At 42.8% G+C, this 20,742-nt stretch overlaps 1 protein-coding gene across 2 annotated transcripts in view; it reads left to right on the top strand.

The window, feature by feature from the left end:
* The first annotated feature begins 458 nt into the window (after positions 1 to 458).
* Positions 459 to 20,742, top strand: part of stard9 (StAR-related lipid transfer (START) domain containing 9) — a 39,259-nt gene continuing 18,975 nt past the window's right edge. For both annotated transcript variants that reach the window (XM_061082516.1, XM_061082515.1), the window contains exons 1-13: positions 459 to 684; positions 4,006 to 4,075; positions 6,516 to 6,632; positions 15,381 to 15,497; positions 15,754 to 15,786; positions 15,899 to 15,960; positions 16,391 to 16,503; positions 18,616 to 18,758; positions 18,967 to 19,034; positions 19,221 to 19,318; positions 19,527 to 19,748; positions 20,214 to 20,311; positions 20,407 to 20,484. In XM_061082516.1, coding sequence (XP_060938499.1) covers positions 638 to 684; positions 4,006 to 4,075; positions 6,516 to 6,632; positions 15,381 to 15,497; positions 15,754 to 15,786; positions 15,899 to 15,960; positions 16,391 to 16,503; positions 18,616 to 18,758; positions 18,967 to 19,034; positions 19,221 to 19,318; positions 19,527 to 19,748; positions 20,214 to 20,311; positions 20,407 to 20,484 — 1,266 coding nt within the window. In that variant the 5' untranslated portion in view covers positions 459 to 637. The remainder of the gene's footprint in view (positions 685 to 4,005; positions 4,076 to 6,515; positions 6,633 to 15,380; positions 15,498 to 15,753; positions 15,787 to 15,898; positions 15,961 to 16,390; positions 16,504 to 18,615; positions 18,759 to 18,966; positions 19,035 to 19,220; positions 19,319 to 19,526; positions 19,749 to 20,213; positions 20,312 to 20,406; positions 20,485 to 20,742) is intronic.

Below are 20,742 nucleotides of genomic sequence, written 5' to 3'. Positions count from 1 at the left end.
GAGAAGTAAGAAGAGGAGTAAGAAGAGGGTAAGAAGATGAGTGAGAGGAGGAGGAGTAAGAAGAGGAGTAAGTAGATGAGTGAGGAGGATGAATAAGAAGAGGAGTAAGTAGAGGGTAATAAGAGGAGTAAGAGGAGGAGGAGGATTGAGAAGAGGAGTAAGAAGAGAAGTAAGAAGAGGAATAAGAGGAGGAATAGTCAGAAGAGGAGTCACAGGAGTAAGAGGAGGAGGAGTGAGAAGAGGAAGAGTAGGAAGAGGAGTCATAGTAGTAAGAGGAGGACAAGTAAGAAGAGGAGTAAGAGGAGGAGGAGTGCGAAGATAAAGAGTAAGAGGAGTAATAGGAGGAGTAAGAGGAGGAGTGAGAAGAGGAGTGTCCCGCGGCGTCCCTCCTCCCTCTGTGTCCGGCAGGAAGTCTCTGTCTCCGGCTGGGAGTGGTGGAGGAGGACCGGTGTGGAGGAGGGCGGGAGAGGCGGTGGATCGTGGAGCAGCAGCCGGGCAGAGGATGAGCTGAGCGGGCAGCAGGAGGCAGCTCCTCCGGCCTCTCACCCTCCGGTCGGACCGACACACACCGACATGCTCACCGGGGGACAGGTGACTCCTCAGCGGCTCCTCTCCGGTGAAACCAGCGGGACACATCATGGCAAACGTTAAAGTTGCCATCAGGGTCCGTCCTCCCACTGCGAGGTAGGAACCAGGGGTAGCTAACTTCTGACTTCTGCTACACAAACTCATGGAGCTTCTTCACTAATGATCACTCTCTGTTGTGTTGTTCTACTGTGTGTGTGTGTGTCTGTGTGTGTGAGCTGCTGCTAGTGCTGCTAACCAGGGAGTGGGAGTGTTAGCATGTTGTAAACAATACACAACATGAGCAGCATTGTGTTGTTGTTTTGAGCTCATATTTGTGGTTCAGAAACAGAGAAGAAGCTAGCTTGTTAGCTTTCTGTGAAACTTTGTGGCAGCTGAGTGGAGAACAAACACTGAAGCTGGTTAATGGATTAAATGTGTTTATATTCTTTAATATTTAACTAATTAATTGTAATTAGAAATGAATTGTGATGTATTCAGGAATAACCAGCTAATTTCAACTACTAAACAACTACCAGAGTTTACAGTTTATTTCTCAAAGAAACACAATATTAAACCCATTAAACACCAATTTCCCCTAAAGTGTCTTTAGAATGAAGAAAATCATTAGATCTAGTATGTTTTATATTATATTTGATTCCTATTTTTCATATTTATACACCACAGCCAATTCCTTGTATTTGCAAAACCTGCTTGGCAATAAAACCGGATTCTGATCATTCAAATCAATAACAAATCAATCAATCCACACTTTTAACAGAAATTTGTTGGTTAACTATTAACTATCTAACTCTCTATATAACTACAGTAAAAAACATTTTATTGTCACCTATGGCTCTGCAGAATAAGTTAAATTATGCATCAATTAATCACATTTTCATTAGTTGCAGACATGAAAATAATTGAATTGCATTCTGTTCATATACACATGCTGCATTGGTTGGTCCCAGTGCTTGAAGCCATATGATCTCCATGTTTTAATGACTGCATATGGCTCCATCAGATGGAAATATTCTTGTGCATTACTTAACACTGACGTTAACATTACTCATTTCACTCAAACCACAGATTGGAACATAAAATTAATCTCATATGCCCTATTTTTTTTTACTGTTGATTGAACAATCATCTGTTAATTCATATATATATTTTTATTCCCATATGCTCATTTTACTTTAAGCAGCTTAGTGAGACACATTTATGGGACAGAGAAAAAACCTTCCCCTTATTTTTCCAGTGCTGTAAAATCTGCTGTTAAAGCAGCAAAGAAACAGGAGGAAGTTGTAAAGTTGCTTTTTTCTCTTCTCTGCAACATGTTGAATAACAGGTCTTCAGGGGCTGCACATATAGAGCATATAAATTATATAGTGGTACATGAAATTGCATTTACCTCCTGCAGGACATTTCTGCAGAGTTGCTGAATCTAACTTCCACCGCTGCACCATGATAAAGAATTATTCAAGCTTTGAAGCGCAGGACAAAGATTCTTTCAACCGGTCTTCCTGGTGTTTTGCATCACAAAAGAATTTCGTATCCATAATGTTCACTTGTGTGCGAGTCTGTCCTTCCTGATTTCTGGCTCTGACACTCACACTGTCCACGTTTCTATTGTAACGAGGTGGATGTGTTTCCTTAAGTTTATATTAGAATAATGATCCACTGCATGAGAGAACATTAGTACCAGCCTGAGCTACAGATAGAAGTTTGTAGTTCTTTGTTTTATTGACCTGTTGGATTCTAGGGGTGGGGGGAAAAATCGATTCAGTTACAAATCGCGATTCTTGTGAATAACGATTTTAAATCACCATGCTGCCTCCCAAATCGATTTAAAAAAAAAACATATTTATTGGTTTATACGGTGGGGGATATATGGGAGGAGCAACATCACCCCAGAGCATGTTGACCAGCTCTTGTTTTTGCACAAGAATCTAAACATACCCAAGCACTAGCTTTGCATCGCCTACATGCAAACAACAATAGCCTACTTTTTGTTTATTTCAAAGTTTATATTTTAATTAAACTTTTATTCATTCTATTTAATATACCTTTTATCTATTGTTTAAAAGTAGCCTAAGTGGCTTACATTTCTTAATCTGTCAGTTTGTGTGCAGTTGACTGGGGCTATACAATAATAGGGCACATTTTTATTTATTTTCTCTATTGGCTGCCCGGCAGTCATTAAGTTAATGTTAATATTTGAAATAAAACTTGTAAAGCTCTAAGTGAATTTGACTGTGTTGTATTTGAAGGTAAGATTCAACTTTTTTCCATGGTCCAATATTTAAAAAAATAATAACCAAAAGAAATCGCAGGAAATCGTGATATCGAATCGCAATACCCAAAGAATCGCCATACATATCGTATCACCACCTAAATATCGTGATAGTATCGTATCGGGAGGTCCCTGCCGATTCCCGTCCCTAGAAGTTTGTAGTTCTTTGTTTTATTGACCTGTCGGACTCAGTGCCCCCCCCTGAGAGAACAGCCAACCCCTCACATGTGCAGGAATCACGTCAGCCCTGTTGTGAAATTGCTCGTCTTGGGTTCGTATCAAGTTGTGTGTTTTTCGTTTTTTTTTACGAGGTTGACTATTTTCCACCCCCCAGCCTCCACTTCTCCATGCTGGGTAGAGCCTGAGGTTGACTGTTGGTGGTTTTGGGTTGGGTCCTCGCTGCTGGGGTTGGCAAAATGAGTCCCGATCTGTGAGGCAATTACACTAGCCCCCTGCCAGCCCCCCCTAAGCCCACCACAGAGACGGAGAATTTGCACTACAGTTGCCATCATTATCGCTCCTGGAGATTTAAAACTCTCTGAGCGCTCTCTTTGTTTTGATTGCCTCCACTTCTGCATGTGTTGCATCAGTTGTGCTCGGTCCAGCTGTTGAAGCACACACAGCCGACAACTGACCTTGTTTCACTCAGTTACACTTACACACATACACACATATACAAGGAGGCAGTTCCACACACACACACAACACTCGTGCACTCTGTGGATTGTGTGGAGCTGGCACAGGCTGTCTCATCAGATGATCTCTTCTGTTTTCATTTGAATCTGAGCCTGTTCAACTCTTAAGTGACAATTTCATGGATCCCATGCACGAGCACACAAAGAATCATTGTTGTACGTGTCACGTGACGGCCTCCGGTCAAGTGGAACCAGCGTAAATGCTTCTGGACATGCTCTCCATTATATCAACAGCAGCAACAGAGGTTTTTAAACCAATTTGAATATGACTGTAGGGGGGGAGAGTCGAGCCCAAAGGGAAGCCATTGTTAAATCTCCTGTGTGGTTTGCATTTGAAGTGGGAGACACTGATCTATACTGATTGTGTCCATTAGATCTCCTCCTCTTCTCCGCTATTGTTTCCCACTGACTGAAGTCGACTGGGGTAAGAATCTGTTGTGTTGTCGTTCACAGGGAAGGTGCGGATGGAGGAAAGCTCGCGGTTCAGGTGGAGGATAAATCTGTGAGGATCCAGAATGGGAAAGTGAGTATTTCTGTACACAGGCATCACACATACCTCCTAATGAGTCATGTGCTGGGGAGTGTTTTGCTGGACTGGGTGAATTGGGACTTGCGTGCAGAGGGAGGACATCCCAGCAGCTACAGGATGTTTACAGCTTTTTGATCAGCCGTTTCCTGCTTGATGTCATTGCTGTTTGTTATTGATCGAGCTCACAAATACACACACACACACACACACACACACACACACGCACACACACACATTGGGTCAAACACATGAAGTCTGGACACTTGTGAAGACGGGCAAGAGTTTTCTATGTTTATACTTTCTGACTGAAAGGGCTAATTTGGGGTTTGATTTGAGTTTGAGGAGTTAGTGTAGGTTTCAAGGAGGTTTTGCACATTTGGAAATAACTATTTTGTTATTTTGTGAAGTCTCGTAAGCTGATACTTTCACCAAGTTACCAACCTGCTGTGTCAGACGGCTTGGCAGACAGTGTGGTTCTCTCCCTACAATTCCAGTTTGGCACATGTTACACACTGTTTTTGAAGTGAATGTTTTGCTTTGCTTAATAGCTAAGATAAAAGCAGGGTAGAGTTTGTAGATAGCTCGTTGTAGCCCCTGTTAAAGATCATATCACAAACGCCCACATCAGAATGTTTACAAGTGATCCGAAACCTACAAAAAGATAAAAGTTTCATTTCAAGTTCAGCTTGAAACTAATTTCACAACCCACGTGTGTGTTCTTCCGTGCCACATGTGTATGTGGTACTTTGTTTACTTTACTTTGGTTTGATTTTAAAAAGGCAGAAGAATGGAGAGAACTTGGGCTGGGGGGGGGTTAGAGAACCGGTTACAAATGATGTGACAGAGACAAACCACATATGGCTTCCCTCTGCCGTGGAAAAGGATCAAGACTCCGAGGCTCTTGCAGGGGCTCATGGGAATAATTTATTTATGGAAAGTGGGACAGTTTGGGAACCGAGACAGAAAACAGCCTGGATTTTTACTGGATAATAAATGTAACGATCCCAAACAGCAAGTAACACAAGCTATAAAGGCTCAGAACTAAATTAAAACTCTTGAAACAAGAACAAGATAAAGGGAAACTTTCCCAAATAGACAACTTAGTTCTCCCTAACACCATCAGTCAGTGGAGGGAGCTTTGTTGTTCCTGGAGATTCTTCCTGTGGCCGCTGTTGCTCTTTGCTAATCCCTCTAACCACGAGGCCTTTGTTGGATTTCAAGTGCTGAGGGTTAAACTGACTCTCTTTTAGGTGAGGAAATCACTGTGTACAAATTGATACCCAGAGCTTAGTGTTGCCCAATGGTGCAAAGTGAGAAAATATGATTTCATGAAGTCATTCATTTGATCATTGATCTAGTTTAGTTTGAAGTACGACTATAGCTGGACCTCACCACATGATGTCATGGCAAAAATACACCGCCTAATGTTTAGTTAACTGTTTTGTTGACAGAAAAATTACTTTCACATTTCCCGACTACAATCAGAAAATCTTCACATTTAAGGAGCTAGAAACAGCCAATGTTTTTTATATTTGAGCTTAAAGGTTCATACGATTACTTGATTTTCAAATTGTTGTCCGTTTATTTTCTCTTTATCCATTAAACAACAAATGGTTTCAGCTCTAATTTTATTGTAAACATATAAAACAAAATCAAACGATGTGGCCTGTTCTCATTGAAAATCATAATTTAAAAAGAAATGGATCTTTAGGCTTAAATTAAGTTTATTTGTTTATTCTGGCTTTGCCGAGAGAGCAGCACCATCTATTTTTCACTATATATATATATATTGTGTTATAATCAGTCAATATACAATCATCAGTCGTAGAGATGCTGTACAGATAAGCCACAGGTGTCACTTTCTCCTCAGAAGATAGAGATCTGTGGAAATACACGTGTTTAGAGGAAAGAAAGAGATTTACAACCTTCAATGAATTCACAGAACATCACTAAACTGAAATGGTTCTCCAGGTTGAACTCAGTGATTTAGAAGAAATGCATAGACGCTGCACAGTTTTCCATTGTAGCTGTGGTGTCTGGACAGGTCCTCCTCCTGCTGTGTTGTTGTTCCTCAGCGGAGGATTCACTCACAGTAAGCAGAAAGGTGTTTAGTGTTAAAGCACCGAGGCGAATCACGGGCTGGAGGAGGAGTGAAAGCGTTCTTAATGAATGGAAACGGCTGGCTTGCATTTCCACACCCCAGCAGTCCCATAAACAAAAAACTGTAATACCTGGCTTTTTAGTTTTCAACTTCACTTTTCATGTTATTAAATGCACAAACACATTCATCCACATACATTTGTGTGTCAGGTTGTTGTGTGTTTGCTGACATTGCTACTGTGTGATGATAAGCATAAGTTACTTTATTGAAGGTCAAATAAATAAGTACAACATTTAAAATGTGCGCTTTATTCTTCTGTTTCCCTGCCTGAAGCTGGATGGACGTGCAGACGGAGCTGTGGATTCCAGGGAGAAGCTTCTGGAGTTTGGTTTTGACTACTGCTACTGGTCGGTGGACCCTGCGGACCCTCACTATGCCTCACAGGAGGAGGTAATGACTGAGTTTCCTAACTGGCTGTGTTTACATGAACTACAAAGCCCTCTTCTTGACCTTTCCCTCAATGAGATATCATTATAATTAAGGCTTTTCTACACACTAACAGTCACTTAACTGTTTTATGTATTTAACATTTATCCATCATTTTCACATTTACATACCATGGGGCTCGCAGGAGTCTAGAATATGAACTGAAATGTCTCTATAGTGTGTTTTAACATCTGTGTTGACATCCAGTGTTCAAGCTTCAACCTGAACTGTCTATCATGTTGCTATCATGACTCAAACTTCTCTCACATACAATACAGCACATTCAGAAAGGAGAACCAACACCTACAATCAACATATTTGTTATTATACGGAAATTTCTTGATCTTGATCTTGTCTTGAATGCTGGAATATGTCAGTTTTAATGCAGGAAGTGAGAAATATATCTACGTATTTGTGCAGTGCTTCCTACAGATTGGTTTGTGTGCCACGTAATCTTGTGTGGGTCGATGTGTGCTGATCAAGGATTTTGCCACGGACAACATCTCTGTACAAACAAGGGTGTGTGTGTTGTGTTGAATGTGTGTAACACTGGTGGCCACTCGGAGAGGGGGATATGCATATCAGCTCCATCTGTTACCCAGGAGTCCCTCTGCCTCAGACACGGCCTGGGTCGAGTCTGCTTGCTTTTCATGTCGCAGCTGTGATTGGGCGACCGGATATCTTTGTGTTGCTTTGATTGGAGGAACGTCCTCAGAACCTGAGAAGGCTCTGAAACCTCTTCCCATACACAGCTCCTTTTTTAGGTAGCGTGTCTTGTTATTAATGCAGTTCCATATATGTTTTCATTGTTCAGCGGAACAGCTCCATTTGGTCCTCGGGGTCCCTCCCCTGCCACTCCCTTGCTGCCTGTCTGTCTTCTTGTCAGAGCTGCCTTTGTGTGTGTTTAAGAAAGACAGGGCTGTGATGGCGGCCTACGCAGAGCACTGAGCAGCAGATAACACAGCCTCTTCCTCTCTTCTTTTCCCCATTTCTCTGACTCTGGGTTTGGCTGCCTCCATCCTCAGCAGAATTGTGTCCAGTCACAGTGTCCTGGTGGACACAAGACCTTCCTCTGTTGACCCGTGGGCGGGCGGCCGAGCTGCGGGATTTAAATCTGAGCATGAGAATCAAAAGCATTGTCTCTTGAAGGAAAAAACTGGTTTACAATCACGTCACTAATCGCATCACAGTTGAAAATATTTGAATAAAGCACGGGGCGGTTATTTAAATGTCTAAAGAGACAGTGAGCGTATGACCGAGTAGGAAAGACTGGATGTGTTTGTGTTGCGATGCAGAAATCCAGATTAATGGTAGTGGCAGGTGGACTCGTAACTTAAGAGCCACTCTACCCATTTACAAGACATGTTCTTTTCCAGAGCAACAAAGAGCCTGTGTGAGCGGCCTGTTGTTTGTTTTATATCTACAACCAAGATTCAGCAGCAATGTTCTGTTGTGTCTCCTACTTTCACTTGGAGGGACTTGTTTTAGATTCATCTTACTCTAGTTCCCATGAGACTGAGGCAAGGGTCTCTCCACTCCAGGACCATCCAACCACACCCAGGACCCCCGAGAGACTGGCCTCCCAGCCCCCTCTGCACTATCGACTGTACATGTCCATACGTCAGTGATAGTTTACACCGGATACTTGTCTTTTCTTCTGTGCAGCAGAGGAGCAGAAAAAGAAATGTGTCATCCTAAACTCTTTGGATGCAGCAGATGTGGTTGTATCGTTGCTGCTAGAAAAAACGTTCTCTTACATGGTGGGAGGTTTAGTAATTAAGTTGTTATTTGGGTGAAAAGTTAAGTAGAGAGCATAGAAAAAGACTAAAACAGGTGAGCCTCAGAGGAGAGGTAGGATTTGGGGAAGAAAACCATAATCCGTAATGGGAACCAGCTGTTCAGTCAATGCACAGGAGAACTGTGACTATTTGTGTAAACGCTGCCTTTTGTTTCAGGCCTAGATATTGAGCTAATAAATAGCTTTCCCCTCTATTTATTGACACAAACCCCCTCGGCTTGTTTATTGCTTCTGACGGTACGGAACATGGGAGTGGAAAGCAACAAGGCACGGAGAGTCAAGAGAAAGTGATTAGGGAAAGTGGGATAGCAAATTCCTCGGGTGGAGAGGGAGCGGGCAGGGTGGGGGGGAATGGGCAGGGGGGGGTCCTCTGTGCCTCTGCAGCCCCCCGGCTCTCGCCTGCCAAACTCTCATCTGCCTCACTAAGTGATTTTTTTGCAGTTAAATTTCAGTGCTAAGACGTCACTGCTGAGGATCGGTCTCAGAGCACAATGCAGTTTTTATGGCCGAATGGAGTCAGCTTGCAGAGGGTTTCCCCCCCCTCCTCCTCCTTCTCATCCTTCTCCTCTTTCTCCTCCTCTTCTTCTATCTCCTCGTGCCTCGGTCAGTGCCGTGCGTGCTTGGATTTTGCTCGCGGTGTTTCTAGGTCTGTGTGTCAGTAGTGCTGCAGGCCGGGGGGGATGAATAGTTTCTCTGTGGACGAGAGGAATCCTCTACACACGTGACCTTCAACACACGGCTGGAATGAGAGTCATACATCCAGTTCAGCCTGGTTCGATTTAACTACAAGTAAGACAGTAAATAAACCATAAGCTGTCCATGGAGAAAGATGAGATTTAGACCATATGGATACAGAAGAAGCTCATGTGATCTATGAATAGACTTTGAAGGCAGAGGATTGACGGAGATGTTACAAGAAAGAGTGGAACTAGTTTTAAGGTGTAGAATACAGAAAATATTTTTTACTATTTGTTAATTTAAACACCTTGCTAGGGCGGCAATTGACATTTTCTATGATTGATTAAACGGCCTGTTATTTTCTTAACTTTCTCAAATAGAATGTAAAACACATTTTGAGGGTTCGACCGAGGGCCGAGTGAAACTGAAATCAGATGTTTGAGAAATGCTTCAAGGATTTCTCAACCATCTTTTTTGTCTTTTCCCTCACAGCTGCTCAAACACCAAATCACAAACACCAATCAGCTGCAGCGTTTTCCCCTTCAGGCACGTCTGGACGCTGTATTTATTTTTTACAATATAAAACAAAAGTTCCAAAGGTATTCTTTGCAGCCTTGGTGAGGTTTCTCCCTCATCTGACAAGGAAAACAAAACCATATGGCAAAAAAACTCACAATCAGAATCACATGTTTCTTTCTGCCAAACATGTTTATGTGTCTGTCAGCAGGATTTCCCAAAAACAGCTGAACCGATTTACGTACAATTTTGTGGAGGGGTGGAGCGTGACCCAAGGAAGAACCCCTCAAATTTGAGATAGATCCAGATAAACGGGCAGATCCAGGAATCTATTTTAACTTTCTCAAACATGGTGAGATCCGCCGTTAGCCTTGATTGAGATATCTCAGTCTTATATTTGAATTCATGTCAAACTCTAGTAATATTGCACCACTTTATCCCCTTAGGGAGGAATCAATACTGTTCCACTGAGCCCTATGGATGTCACACAAGGCTCCCATCAGTGTGAAGGCTGGAGATGTGTTTTGCAGTGTTGTGCTCTGGCCTCTTTAATGAGGAATGGGGGAGGAGCAGCAACTCCACAGACCCCTTCTCCAGATATGGTTCTATTTATTTGTTTTTAAGTCCAGCCTTTGCCCCGGCCTCAGTTGCAGTAAGAGCATATGCTGGTGGAAAGTGGGTTAAACAGCCCGAGTGACCCTCGTGTCTTCTGCTCCTCTTTTTTCCCACTGTTCTTCATTCCCATGCGTAGGGAGGCCCGAGTAATGAAGAGCAGCCTGTCTGTTTGGCCTTCATATCTGCGTCTCTCCCTCCTCCCTCCCTTTGCAGCCTCTCCGCCCTCCCATGCTAATTTGACCTACAAATTCTGTCCAAGTGTGACAAACAAGAGCGTTGTTGAACTCCAGCAAAACAGCTTCCTCTCTCTGTCTTCTGTCTCCCTGTCCTCCTGGTCCTCCTCTTCACATTTAACCCAGTTTCTCCAAATCAGAATCCTCGCAGGAAGTCAGGGCTGGGATCTCTCTTCAGACATTTCTATTTCCCCGTGTCTAAACAGAAGTATTTAGTTATAGCTTGAGATCCAGCTGGTGTGTGTTTGTGATCCAGTTGGAAAGCGTGAGACAGGAACCAAGTGACCCTCGGTTCTGCTGCAGCTGTTCACTCCTGCAGGGCAGAGAAAACTTCACTTTTTTAAATATTTCTTCATAGCAGTAATGTTCTTCGTTTGACTGACCCCATGGGGAAACAAGTTGCATCTCCTTTTGCTCTAGTTGGACCACGTGCAGTCGTGTGTGTTTGCTCTGCATGTAGAGACCACCTCCCAGTACGAGAGGGGAAAATTCATCGCGGTCCTCTCGGTTGCGTCAAACCTGGCAGAAGTAAATAGAGGCTGATGTTTTTAAATGTGGCAAAGGGCTTCACTTAGCTCGGCTGGCCGTCTGCCATCACCCATGACAACAGCTTACACACATTCACACACACTCACATAAATACTTTTCCCGGGGTTCAGCGCGGAGCAGGCCACATAAAACCAGGCGAGCAATCAGCGTTTTCCACAGGCCGGTGATTACAGGACTTAACTCATTACAGAGACATTACAGCATTAGCTTTTTCACTCCTGTCAGCCGGTCCCTAGCGTGATGTCTTTCTCTTTAAACCATCGCCACCATCTTTCAACATTTTTCCCCCACTTCACCGCCTTCCTCCAATATCTTTTTCTTTTTTTTCCAAAGTTAAAAGGCCACAAACCAGACTCCCTCTTTAGAAAATGACCATTTCCCTTGTTTCAAAACAAACAGGGAACGTAGTGTTTATCATCGTTCAGATCTCTTGCATGAAACCCAGCTGGTTCCTGCAGGAGAGTTTTCGTCTGAGAGCTCTGGTCCGACTTAGCTCGCTGCACATTTGACATTCCAGATGGGAGAGTTGGCTTTTTTTGCACAACTTCTCTGTATGTTGTCACTTAGTGGATGTCATACATATCATGTGGCTGTATTAATAGCTCTGTACAGTCTTATCTGCTGATATTACATTGCTCACCTGCTGCGTTCTTCATATGTGAAAGTCCTGAGAAAGCCCGGACCCAATTGTATTCTGTAGCGTTTTAACTCGCACCTGTTTTCTCTGAGGGCTATTCCCTGAGTTTTTCTACTTTACTAGAAACTTGATCTTGCAGAGATGGAACAAAATGTGGGTTATCATGGCTGAACTGTGCAAAAAGTAAACAACAGGGTTTGAAACTGGAAAACTAGACAGAATTAGAGCCGCTCCCCCCCCCTGCTAAACCCGAACCCTTGTTTTATTCTTCCTTCCTTACTCTGTGTTGACTCGATCCATCTGACCTGCATTTCCTGCACAAGAATGAAAACTATATTCTGCTTTTCCTCTTTCATTGTTAGATTGTTTGTCCATTTTTCCCTCAGAGGAGGAAGCAAACTCTGAAGCTTTGGAACTTGTTGTGGATGCTGCTTCCTCTCAGTCGCTTAGCCGGTCAGACACACACACAAACACACACAAACACACACATGCAACAGCCCGGTTGATGACAACTGGCTTCCTGCTAATGGAGGTGTTTAGTCTGTCCCCTGTGTATTTGGAGGTGACCGACCTGCCTACACGCTTGCTGTGGCTCTTGCCCTGTCACTTTATCTCCAGGCTGTTTTCCTCCAACTTGATTTCTGGAGTACATTTCCCTTCCGCACCCATCTCTTGCATCACCTGCTTTGTTGACAAAATACCTCCCGGTGTTGCAGGGTGCTGTAAACTGTGAAAGTGACAGAGGGGGTCATTGTGTTCATTTAGGCATCCAGAGGACAATGGCACAAATTACGATCCTCTGATTTAATTTGATCTGACAAGTGATGACAAACGGGCTCGTTTGAATGTTGACTCATACACATATTAATAATAATCATCACAAGAGGTTGAAATAAGTTTATGCTCCCTGTTTTGTTTTTGTTTGCAGGTTCACTGACGTATTTCGCAGACTTTCAGTTTTAAAAAACCCATTCGAAACCCAGTAGAAACAATTGGATTAGTGTATAGAAATAACGAGATAATCAGGTTCAAAGAAGGATCAGATAGCCGGAGTGAAGTTCCTGCTCTTTTGTGCAAAGCCTGTCGACACCCTCAGTCCCGCCATAGGCCCCATAGTGTGAATTTAAGAGGGTCAACTTTAACAAGAGCCGTGTTGATTCTCCGTGCTTGAGGGAGGAGAGGATGTCTCTGTCTGTCTTTCTGAATAGTGGGATGAGGACAAGACGGGGGCGGCGCTGCTTTTTGTCTCCGTAAGCCTCCATTCAGCCGAGAGGCAGGGGGCAGCACTCGGTGGTCCGAGCTCTAGTGGACCGCACACTTTGTGATTGTTTTGTTGAGCAACATGTAAATGAAAGTCACTCATTCTCAACCCATGTCTTTGCATGAAAGAAAATAGTAGGTCCTGCCTTGGCTTAACAATAATAAGGTTTTCTGTATCTAGACTTAAATTTACCGGTTTACTATATCTTGTTACAGCTTCATTTAGAAAGTATCCTTATCTTTTGGGGTTATTTGAAAAGTTTAAATTGGAAGTTAAACTAGATTCCTTCCTATACATATGAATGATGAGGGTTTCTTATGTTTGTACCACGGCGCCTGCTGGTGATTTATAGGGTCATTGAGTGAGACAGCCGTTGGGGGCAGAACTTTTACTAGTTGCACGTGGCTGTTGTCTGCACACGGTTGGCTTGGCTACAGAGAAATTCTGTCAAATGAGAAATACTGTCTGTCGGGTTCGTGGCCACAGCTGTTTGTTTTCTTTCTTTATTCATAAATCTGTATAGTTCTCTTGGATTATTCAGAATGTTTGCCATTTTTGCTTGATACGTGATTTAAATGACAAATCTATTCATTTTATTAAAATAATTTAAACTGTTCTTTGATCTGCCATTTGACTGATAGTGTCTGTATTTCTGTGCAGTAGTGATACGTAACATGATTTTGAATGTAGTTGTACTTTTATAGTCTGTCAATGGACCAAAGATGAAATTATTAGTCCATAATTGAATTTGTGGATCAACAGAGATTTGCAAAGTGGCTATTTCTAAAGCTGCTAAATCAAATTTCAATCATCTAAATTGTGAATATTTGCTGATTCTCTTGTTCTTTTATGATAATGAATGGAATATCTTTGAGTTTTGTTTTGTGCATTGGACAAAATAAGACGCTTGAAGATGTCCCCTTAGTTTTGTAGAAATTGTTTTGGACCTTTTTTAGTAATTTCTGATATTTTATAGACTTAAAACCGAATAAATTATCTGGAAAACAACCGATTAATCAATACGTGAAGTTGTTAGATTGTAGCCCTACATTGGTGATGGACTCTGTGTCAGTGTTGGAACATTTTACCTCTCAGAGAATAATGCAAGGCTGTTGAATATTAACTGACAGAGATTCTCACAGTCTTAAGAACAACCAGATGACCGGTGCTGCTTTCTCAAGGCCCAGGCCTTTCACAACAGCTTTCAACTACATCCAACCTAAACCTATTCCCACCGTTTCATAAGCCTATAGTACACACCGGCTCAGCTCCAGGTCCATGCTTCTCCTGAGCGTAGAAACACACACACACATACATGGGAGGCATGTTGGACAGTATTCCCGTGTTTGATCCTGGGAGATCTTGGTAGATCTTAGAGCCTCCTCCCTCCTAAGTACACTCACCGTTCAGACTCTGTAGTCCAGACTTGATCCCGGGGGCCAGGGGAGGAGACCCCCTCACTGATCCCAGGGTGTGTTATGGTTCTATGGGGGAATGTGCTGTGTCTCAGGTCTGGTCTGGGATCAGGTTGCTGCCCCCCCTCAAGGCAAGTGTTGCCTTTGGACTGAGTTGTTGCTGATGAGGCCGCATGTCACCCGGGGGCTGGTTCTGATGGAGTTTCTTTTTGCTTATCTCTAATGACCTGGAGAGTTTTTTATCCAGTGAAAGACAAATTAACAAAAAAGTGGCTGTGATGTGTCCTCATGCTAATAATCTCCAGAGTCAGACACACAGAGGGAAAAGAAAACAAGACGCCCTAGTTGATTGTTTTGAGTTGGACTCTCCCGTATCGCCACTGAGCTTCTAGGGAAGGTTTATTTTCCTGACCTGGTCACTCCTCACCAATTTCTTCTTACCCTTGCATTTGTTTCTCTCACATACGCATTCTGCAGAAGTGTTTACCCAGAGCGATAGCCAACCTCCCTGCTCACTTGCCCAAACACCTTCGGCAGGAAGCAGCATTAGTTCCCCACCTCTGGCCTGGTGCCACAGCATTGTGATGGTGAAACCTTGATGCAAATCTACGCTGCTGTAAAAAACACAATGCAGTTAACGTCAAGGTCATCGGCTTACATTGTAAACACCTCATCAATCTACACGTGCGTCTACTTGTTTAGTTAAACAAGCTTTCAGATGTGTTTGCAGAAATCATTTCTTTACTTGAAGGAAATCCATTATTCAACATCTGAATATTTTTGGAAGAAAAGGAGTGAAATCTAGGTGATGAGCTGCACCCAGTTGCTTATAGACATCTCTTTGGCTACATCCATAGTAATACGTTTTTTAAACTATAACAATCTCATGACAGGTGTAAACGTGAAGTAAAAACTCAGTGATGGGTTTTAAAACTACAACATAGAAGTGTTGATGTAGCCCTAGCTGGTCTTTCTCCATGTATTCATGACGTATGTCTGTTTGTCCTCAGGTGTTCCAGGACCTGGGTGTGCTGGTGCTGTCCGGAGCGTCGGAGGGATACAACGTGTGTCTGTTTGCTTACGGCCAAACAGGATCTGGAAAGACGTACACCATGATGGGGACACCGGTGAGGAGGAGTAGGGCCGGGGCAAGCGCCAGACGCACTGGATGGGATTACATGTTATTTGAGTAGATTTAATTGAACCTTCGGGGCCTCAACTGATCTCAACAAACAAAAGGGAATCAATGCGCTTACACACGGAAACAAAATGAAACCATGCTGCTCTGCAGAATAAGCAAAACACTCTGTAAAGAAGAAGCATTACATTCTGATCCCTTCTGTGTCTCATTCTGTGTTTTGTTTTTGTTTTGAACGCTGTCAGGATTCCATTGGCTTAACCCCTCGCATCTGCCAGGTAGGATAGTCCTTTATAATAACATGAATGAAGAGAACACACTGTTAATACTGCTGCTCGTGCATCTGGTGTTAAACTGTGAAGTACATTTTATTCCTCCCTTTCCTTGCAGGGTCTCTTTAGGTCTGAAGACACTTTTCCCGACGGGCAAAATTCAAGCAGAGTGGAGATCAGGTATTTGTTTCCTCATTGTGCGACTCTCTTGGTGACATTGAAATTGAAATTAGCCGAGTGCAACCATAAGTACTTATGGAACAATTATGCTTCGGAATTATGACCGACACAATGCATATGTTCTTGTCATTGTTAGAGAAGTTCCCCAACAATGTAAACCAATTTCCTCCACATGCTGAATAGTGGTATTAATAATAATAATAATAAATACTTTGATGCAAAGAGTAGAAATGATGCTTTGCCACTTGCGCACAAGCAATAATGCAAGTTTTGTTGTGGTTTCAAGAATATAACTCTGCCCTGCACCAACGTCCAAATACTAACCAGAACGAGTGTGACTATAAAGGTAAATTAACATTAAATGATCGAGTCCTGACGTTGAATAAGAGTTTTCATAGTTGGATGTTGTCCTGCTCCTCTGTCCCTGCAGCTTCCTGGAGATCTACAATGAGCGTGTGAGGGACTTGCTGAGAGGAGGAGAGCAGAAGAAGAAAGCCTCACTGAGGGTCCGAGAACATCCTGAGAAAGGACCCTACGTTCAAGGTGAGTGTTGGGGCAGCTGCTACTTAAGTAAAGAAATTGTGGCAATGTTATAATATGTAAAAGATCATTCCAAAAATACATGCAGAAACCTACAGTTGCTAGCATATAACACCTCTGCAGGAGAAGTAGAACAAGAAGCAGTTTTATAAACACCACAAAACACAAAGCAAAGAAAGTAGACAAACTTAATTATAATTCAAACTCAAGATAGAATCGCACAAAATATTGTGCTCAAAAACCAACTGCTCTTTGGAGCATTTGTCTCTTTCTGTCTATCTCACTGATTAAATACTTAACTCGAGGTCCAGAGGCTCCAAATTCTCATTACCCTCCCAGAATAATTTCACCCAGATTAAATATGATATTTGGATTTGTGCTTTTGCAAAAATGCTCTTTTCAACCAACTTGCAGGAATCTTATGTCTCAGCTTGGCAGTGGGACTGGGCCGATTTCAATAGAATGGTCTCATGAGTAGTTGCTCTCACAGGCTCTGACCTCCAAGAAGAGTTAAGTGACAATTTTTCCCCGGCCGCTCACAGTGAATCATATGTCTCCACATGTAATACACATCGTTTTGTCAAATTATGGTCTTGGATGTGTAACTGCAGTATTTTGAGTAATACTCTGCTCCTGCGTATTTAGTTTATAAATCACGGTGGTGTATGGTCACTGGTGGAATTTGGTTCCCTTGTTAAACATTTCATCTGGTCCTGAATTGGCCCTTTCTCCCTCCCTCCGTCTTTTTCTTTCTCTTCCTCTCATTGGCCCGCCCCTCTCTGTTTGAAGCCCGACATCCACTCATTGTCTGTATCAAGAGAAATCCCAGATGACCAGAGGAAGTGAAGTAATTTCCTCTCGGTTCCAGGGAGAACACTTCACCGAACACACAGAGCAAGTTTAGAAGACTCACAGTTTATACAGTTTCTCTTCCATCAGCACACGTCCCACCCCGACAGCATTTTACTCTCACTATTATTGTTTTTGAAATGATTCGAAGAATTGTGTTACTGTATAAATGAAAACAAAGAAGACGTAACCATGTGTTAGAGCGACGGGAGACTTTGTGGTTTCCTGTGCACGTGTTTCACAGACGCTTAAGTTGATGTGATTCATGCCTGGAAGTAGAGCACGGTCACAGATATTCTGTTGGTAAAAGCTCCGGGGGAAAGTATTACAACTCAAACAGGAAGATGTTTGTTTCTTATTCATATTTCTATCTCTCTGGATGTTTAACTCTCGTGACAAGTGTCTTTGTGTCTTTGTCAGTGTTACACACTTCTACATTTTACTCAATTTACCAGTTTAATGTTATTATCCCCTTGTCATATAACGCTGGAGGGTACAGTGATCAGTGTGTTCATCTATCCATCCATCCATCCATCCATCCATCCATCCATCCATCCATCCATCCATCCATCCATCCATCCATCCCTCCCCCCCTCCATCCCTCCCTCCATCCATGAATCTATCCATTCATCCATCCATCCATCTATCCATCCATCCCTCCTTCCATCCGTCCATCCCTCCCTCCCTCCCTCCCTCCCTCCCTCCCTTCATCTATCATCCATCCATCCATCCATCCCTCCATCCATCCCTCCATCCATCAATCCATCCATCCATCTATCCCTCCCTCCATCCATCCCTCCCTCCATCCATCCATCCATCCATCATCCATATTTAATGTTTTTTAATTAATGTTTCAGAGTAAAACTCAACCATGTGGAATTTCCTAACAAAACGTTTAATTATGTTAATCAGTAGATTGATTTAAAGACTTGTTTTATTTTTCTATGGCAACGAGTCTGACCCATTCAAACTGACAGTAGATTTTGTTTTATGAATAAAACTAAATATCTGGATGTGAGGTTTTTTTTAAACATCTGCTACGATCATGTTGTTCAGTGGAGTTGTTCTGTGTTTTTGATAAATGAATAAATAATTTTGCATTATGGTTTTAGAATGATTCCAACCTGTGCCTGGCAAATGTTTCTCTTCCCTCTCTGACCTAATTACCGTCCTCCAAACTCCCATCATGAGCCGGCATTTTATCACTTTCCTTACTGCTCATGGTTTACATGCTTTCTACTCTTTTCTCTGTTTCTCTCTGATCAGATCTGTCTCAGCATGTGGTCTCAGACTGCAAACAGGCCATGGAGCTTTTGGAGGAAGGCATTGCCAACCGCATCACCGCAGCAACACACAACCATGACGCCAGCAGCAGATCCCACGCCATCTTCACCATTCAGTACACACAGGTCATCATCGCCCTCACCACCCCATGAGCTAACTATACAGGCACACTTATTATTTAATAATCTGATAAAGATTCTCTGTCACATTTTTTGGGGCCAATAATGGCTCATCGGTGTTCTGACATTTGATTTATATGGGAGGATCTATTTTAATGTGAAACACTTATCATTAGCAGATTCCTGATTGCTCTTCTAAACTTTTCTCCCGCAGGCAATCCTGGAAAACGACCGTCCTTCAGAAACTGTCAGCAAGATTAACCTGGTGGATTTGGCTGGGAGGTGAAACAGCTTCTTTACTTCTTCCTTCTTTTTTGTCAACATCATTTAACTTCATTGACAAAACTGCCCCCTAGTGGCTCTTGGCTACTGCCTCTCCATTCTCACATTTTCTCCACATCTCCAATTTAATTATTTCAAATGAGACGACCTGAGGTTTCATGTTGTGTTGTGTTTTGTTTTTGACAGTGAGCGAGCCGACCCCCACTACTGCAGAGACAGACTGACCGAAGGCTCCAACATCAACAAGTCGCTGGTCACGTTGGGCATCGTCATTTCTGCTCTTGGTAAGATACTGTTAAAAATGTTATTATTACAGTTTGAAGTTCAAGTGATGAAGTAGAAGAATGTTGTTTTTAGATTTGAATAACATTTTGCATGCAGCTCCACAAATTCCCGTTTTTCTTTCCCCTTTCATCTAATCTGAATCCTCTGTCCTCTCTGTTTTCCCTTTCTCGGCACATCTCACAATTCTTGTATCGTGCTCTTCCACAGCCCAGAACTCCCAGATGTCGAGCAGCTGCCAGAGCATCAACAGCATGGCCTCAGAGGCTGATGGCAGCACGGTGGGTAGTCACAGCAGCTCCCTGTCTGGAGGAGGAGGAGGAGGAGCAGGAGGAGGGAGGAGGCACTGCTTTATCCCCTACAGAGACTCAGTCCTCACCTGGCTGCTGAAAGACAGCCTGGGCGGCAACTCCAAGACCATTATGGTTGCAAGTAAGTGGAATTCCAGAGATTTAATATAGCACTTCCTTGAGCTTGGCTAACTTTGTAAAAGAACATTAAATTATGGTCAGAAGGGATGTGTAAATGAGCTGAGAGGTGACATTGGATCCTAGATTTTTGTATTTATGTAAATGATGTACCAGATAGTAAAGGGGTGACTGATTGTGTTGTGTAAAGTAGACGCGAACACCCCTTTAAGGGAATAGCGCAGTGATTTTGTGTGTTCCTCAAAAAATAAATAGTTTGAAAGTGTCTTTTGGTGTTTTCTAAAAGCAGTTGAATGAAAACTTTGTCAATTCTTAGTCTCTGAAATGTGTCTATGCCTACAAACCTCTGTGCTTTCTTATGTATCGTCTCACTTCCTAAACTGACATTGATGTGATCTTGTTTTTAATTGCTGTGTGTGTGTGTGTGTGTGTCCTTTCCTGTGCGTTTCTCCATTTTTCTGCTCTGCAGCGGTTTCACCCTCCGCTAACAGCTACAATGAGACCCTCAGCACCCTGCGCTACGCTGCCCATGCCAGAAATATTGTCAATAAACCCCGAGTTAATGAGGTCAGTGGCAGTTTATGAATCCGATGCCAAAATTTAATGTCTGAGCTAAATGTTTTTCGGTCGGTTAATGTGTGTGCGCTCTGAATTCTGTGCAGGATGCCAACGTTCGTCTGATCCGGGAGCTGAGAGAGGAGATTGACAGGCTGAAGAGCATGCTGCTCAGTTTTGAATCGGTACAGTGACCTTTTATCATTAGAGCATGTCGCTGACTCTCTCAGGGATACGTCCCGCTTCCACATCCAAAAAAAGAAAGCTCTCTCCATACTGAAAGGCTTTGAATAAAAGAGATTACCACATTAGACGTTTTGGTACTAAAGGCCTAATACTGTGCTTTGTGACTTTGTGACATTTACTGAATGGTAACGATCGAAACGCATTGTATCGTGTGACACTTTCCCTTTGTACAATATGCTGACTGATCCTTTTTTTTC

The sequence above is a fragment of the Limanda limanda genome, chromosome 12 (genome assembly GCF_963576545.1).
Source record: "Limanda limanda chromosome 12, fLimLim1.1, whole genome shotgun sequence".
In the NCBI taxonomy this organism is placed as follows: Eukaryota; Metazoa; Chordata; class Actinopteri; order Pleuronectiformes; family Pleuronectidae; genus Limanda; species Limanda limanda.
Note: the sequence above shows the minus strand (reverse complement) of the source record. Positions and strands in the feature narration are given on the sequence as shown.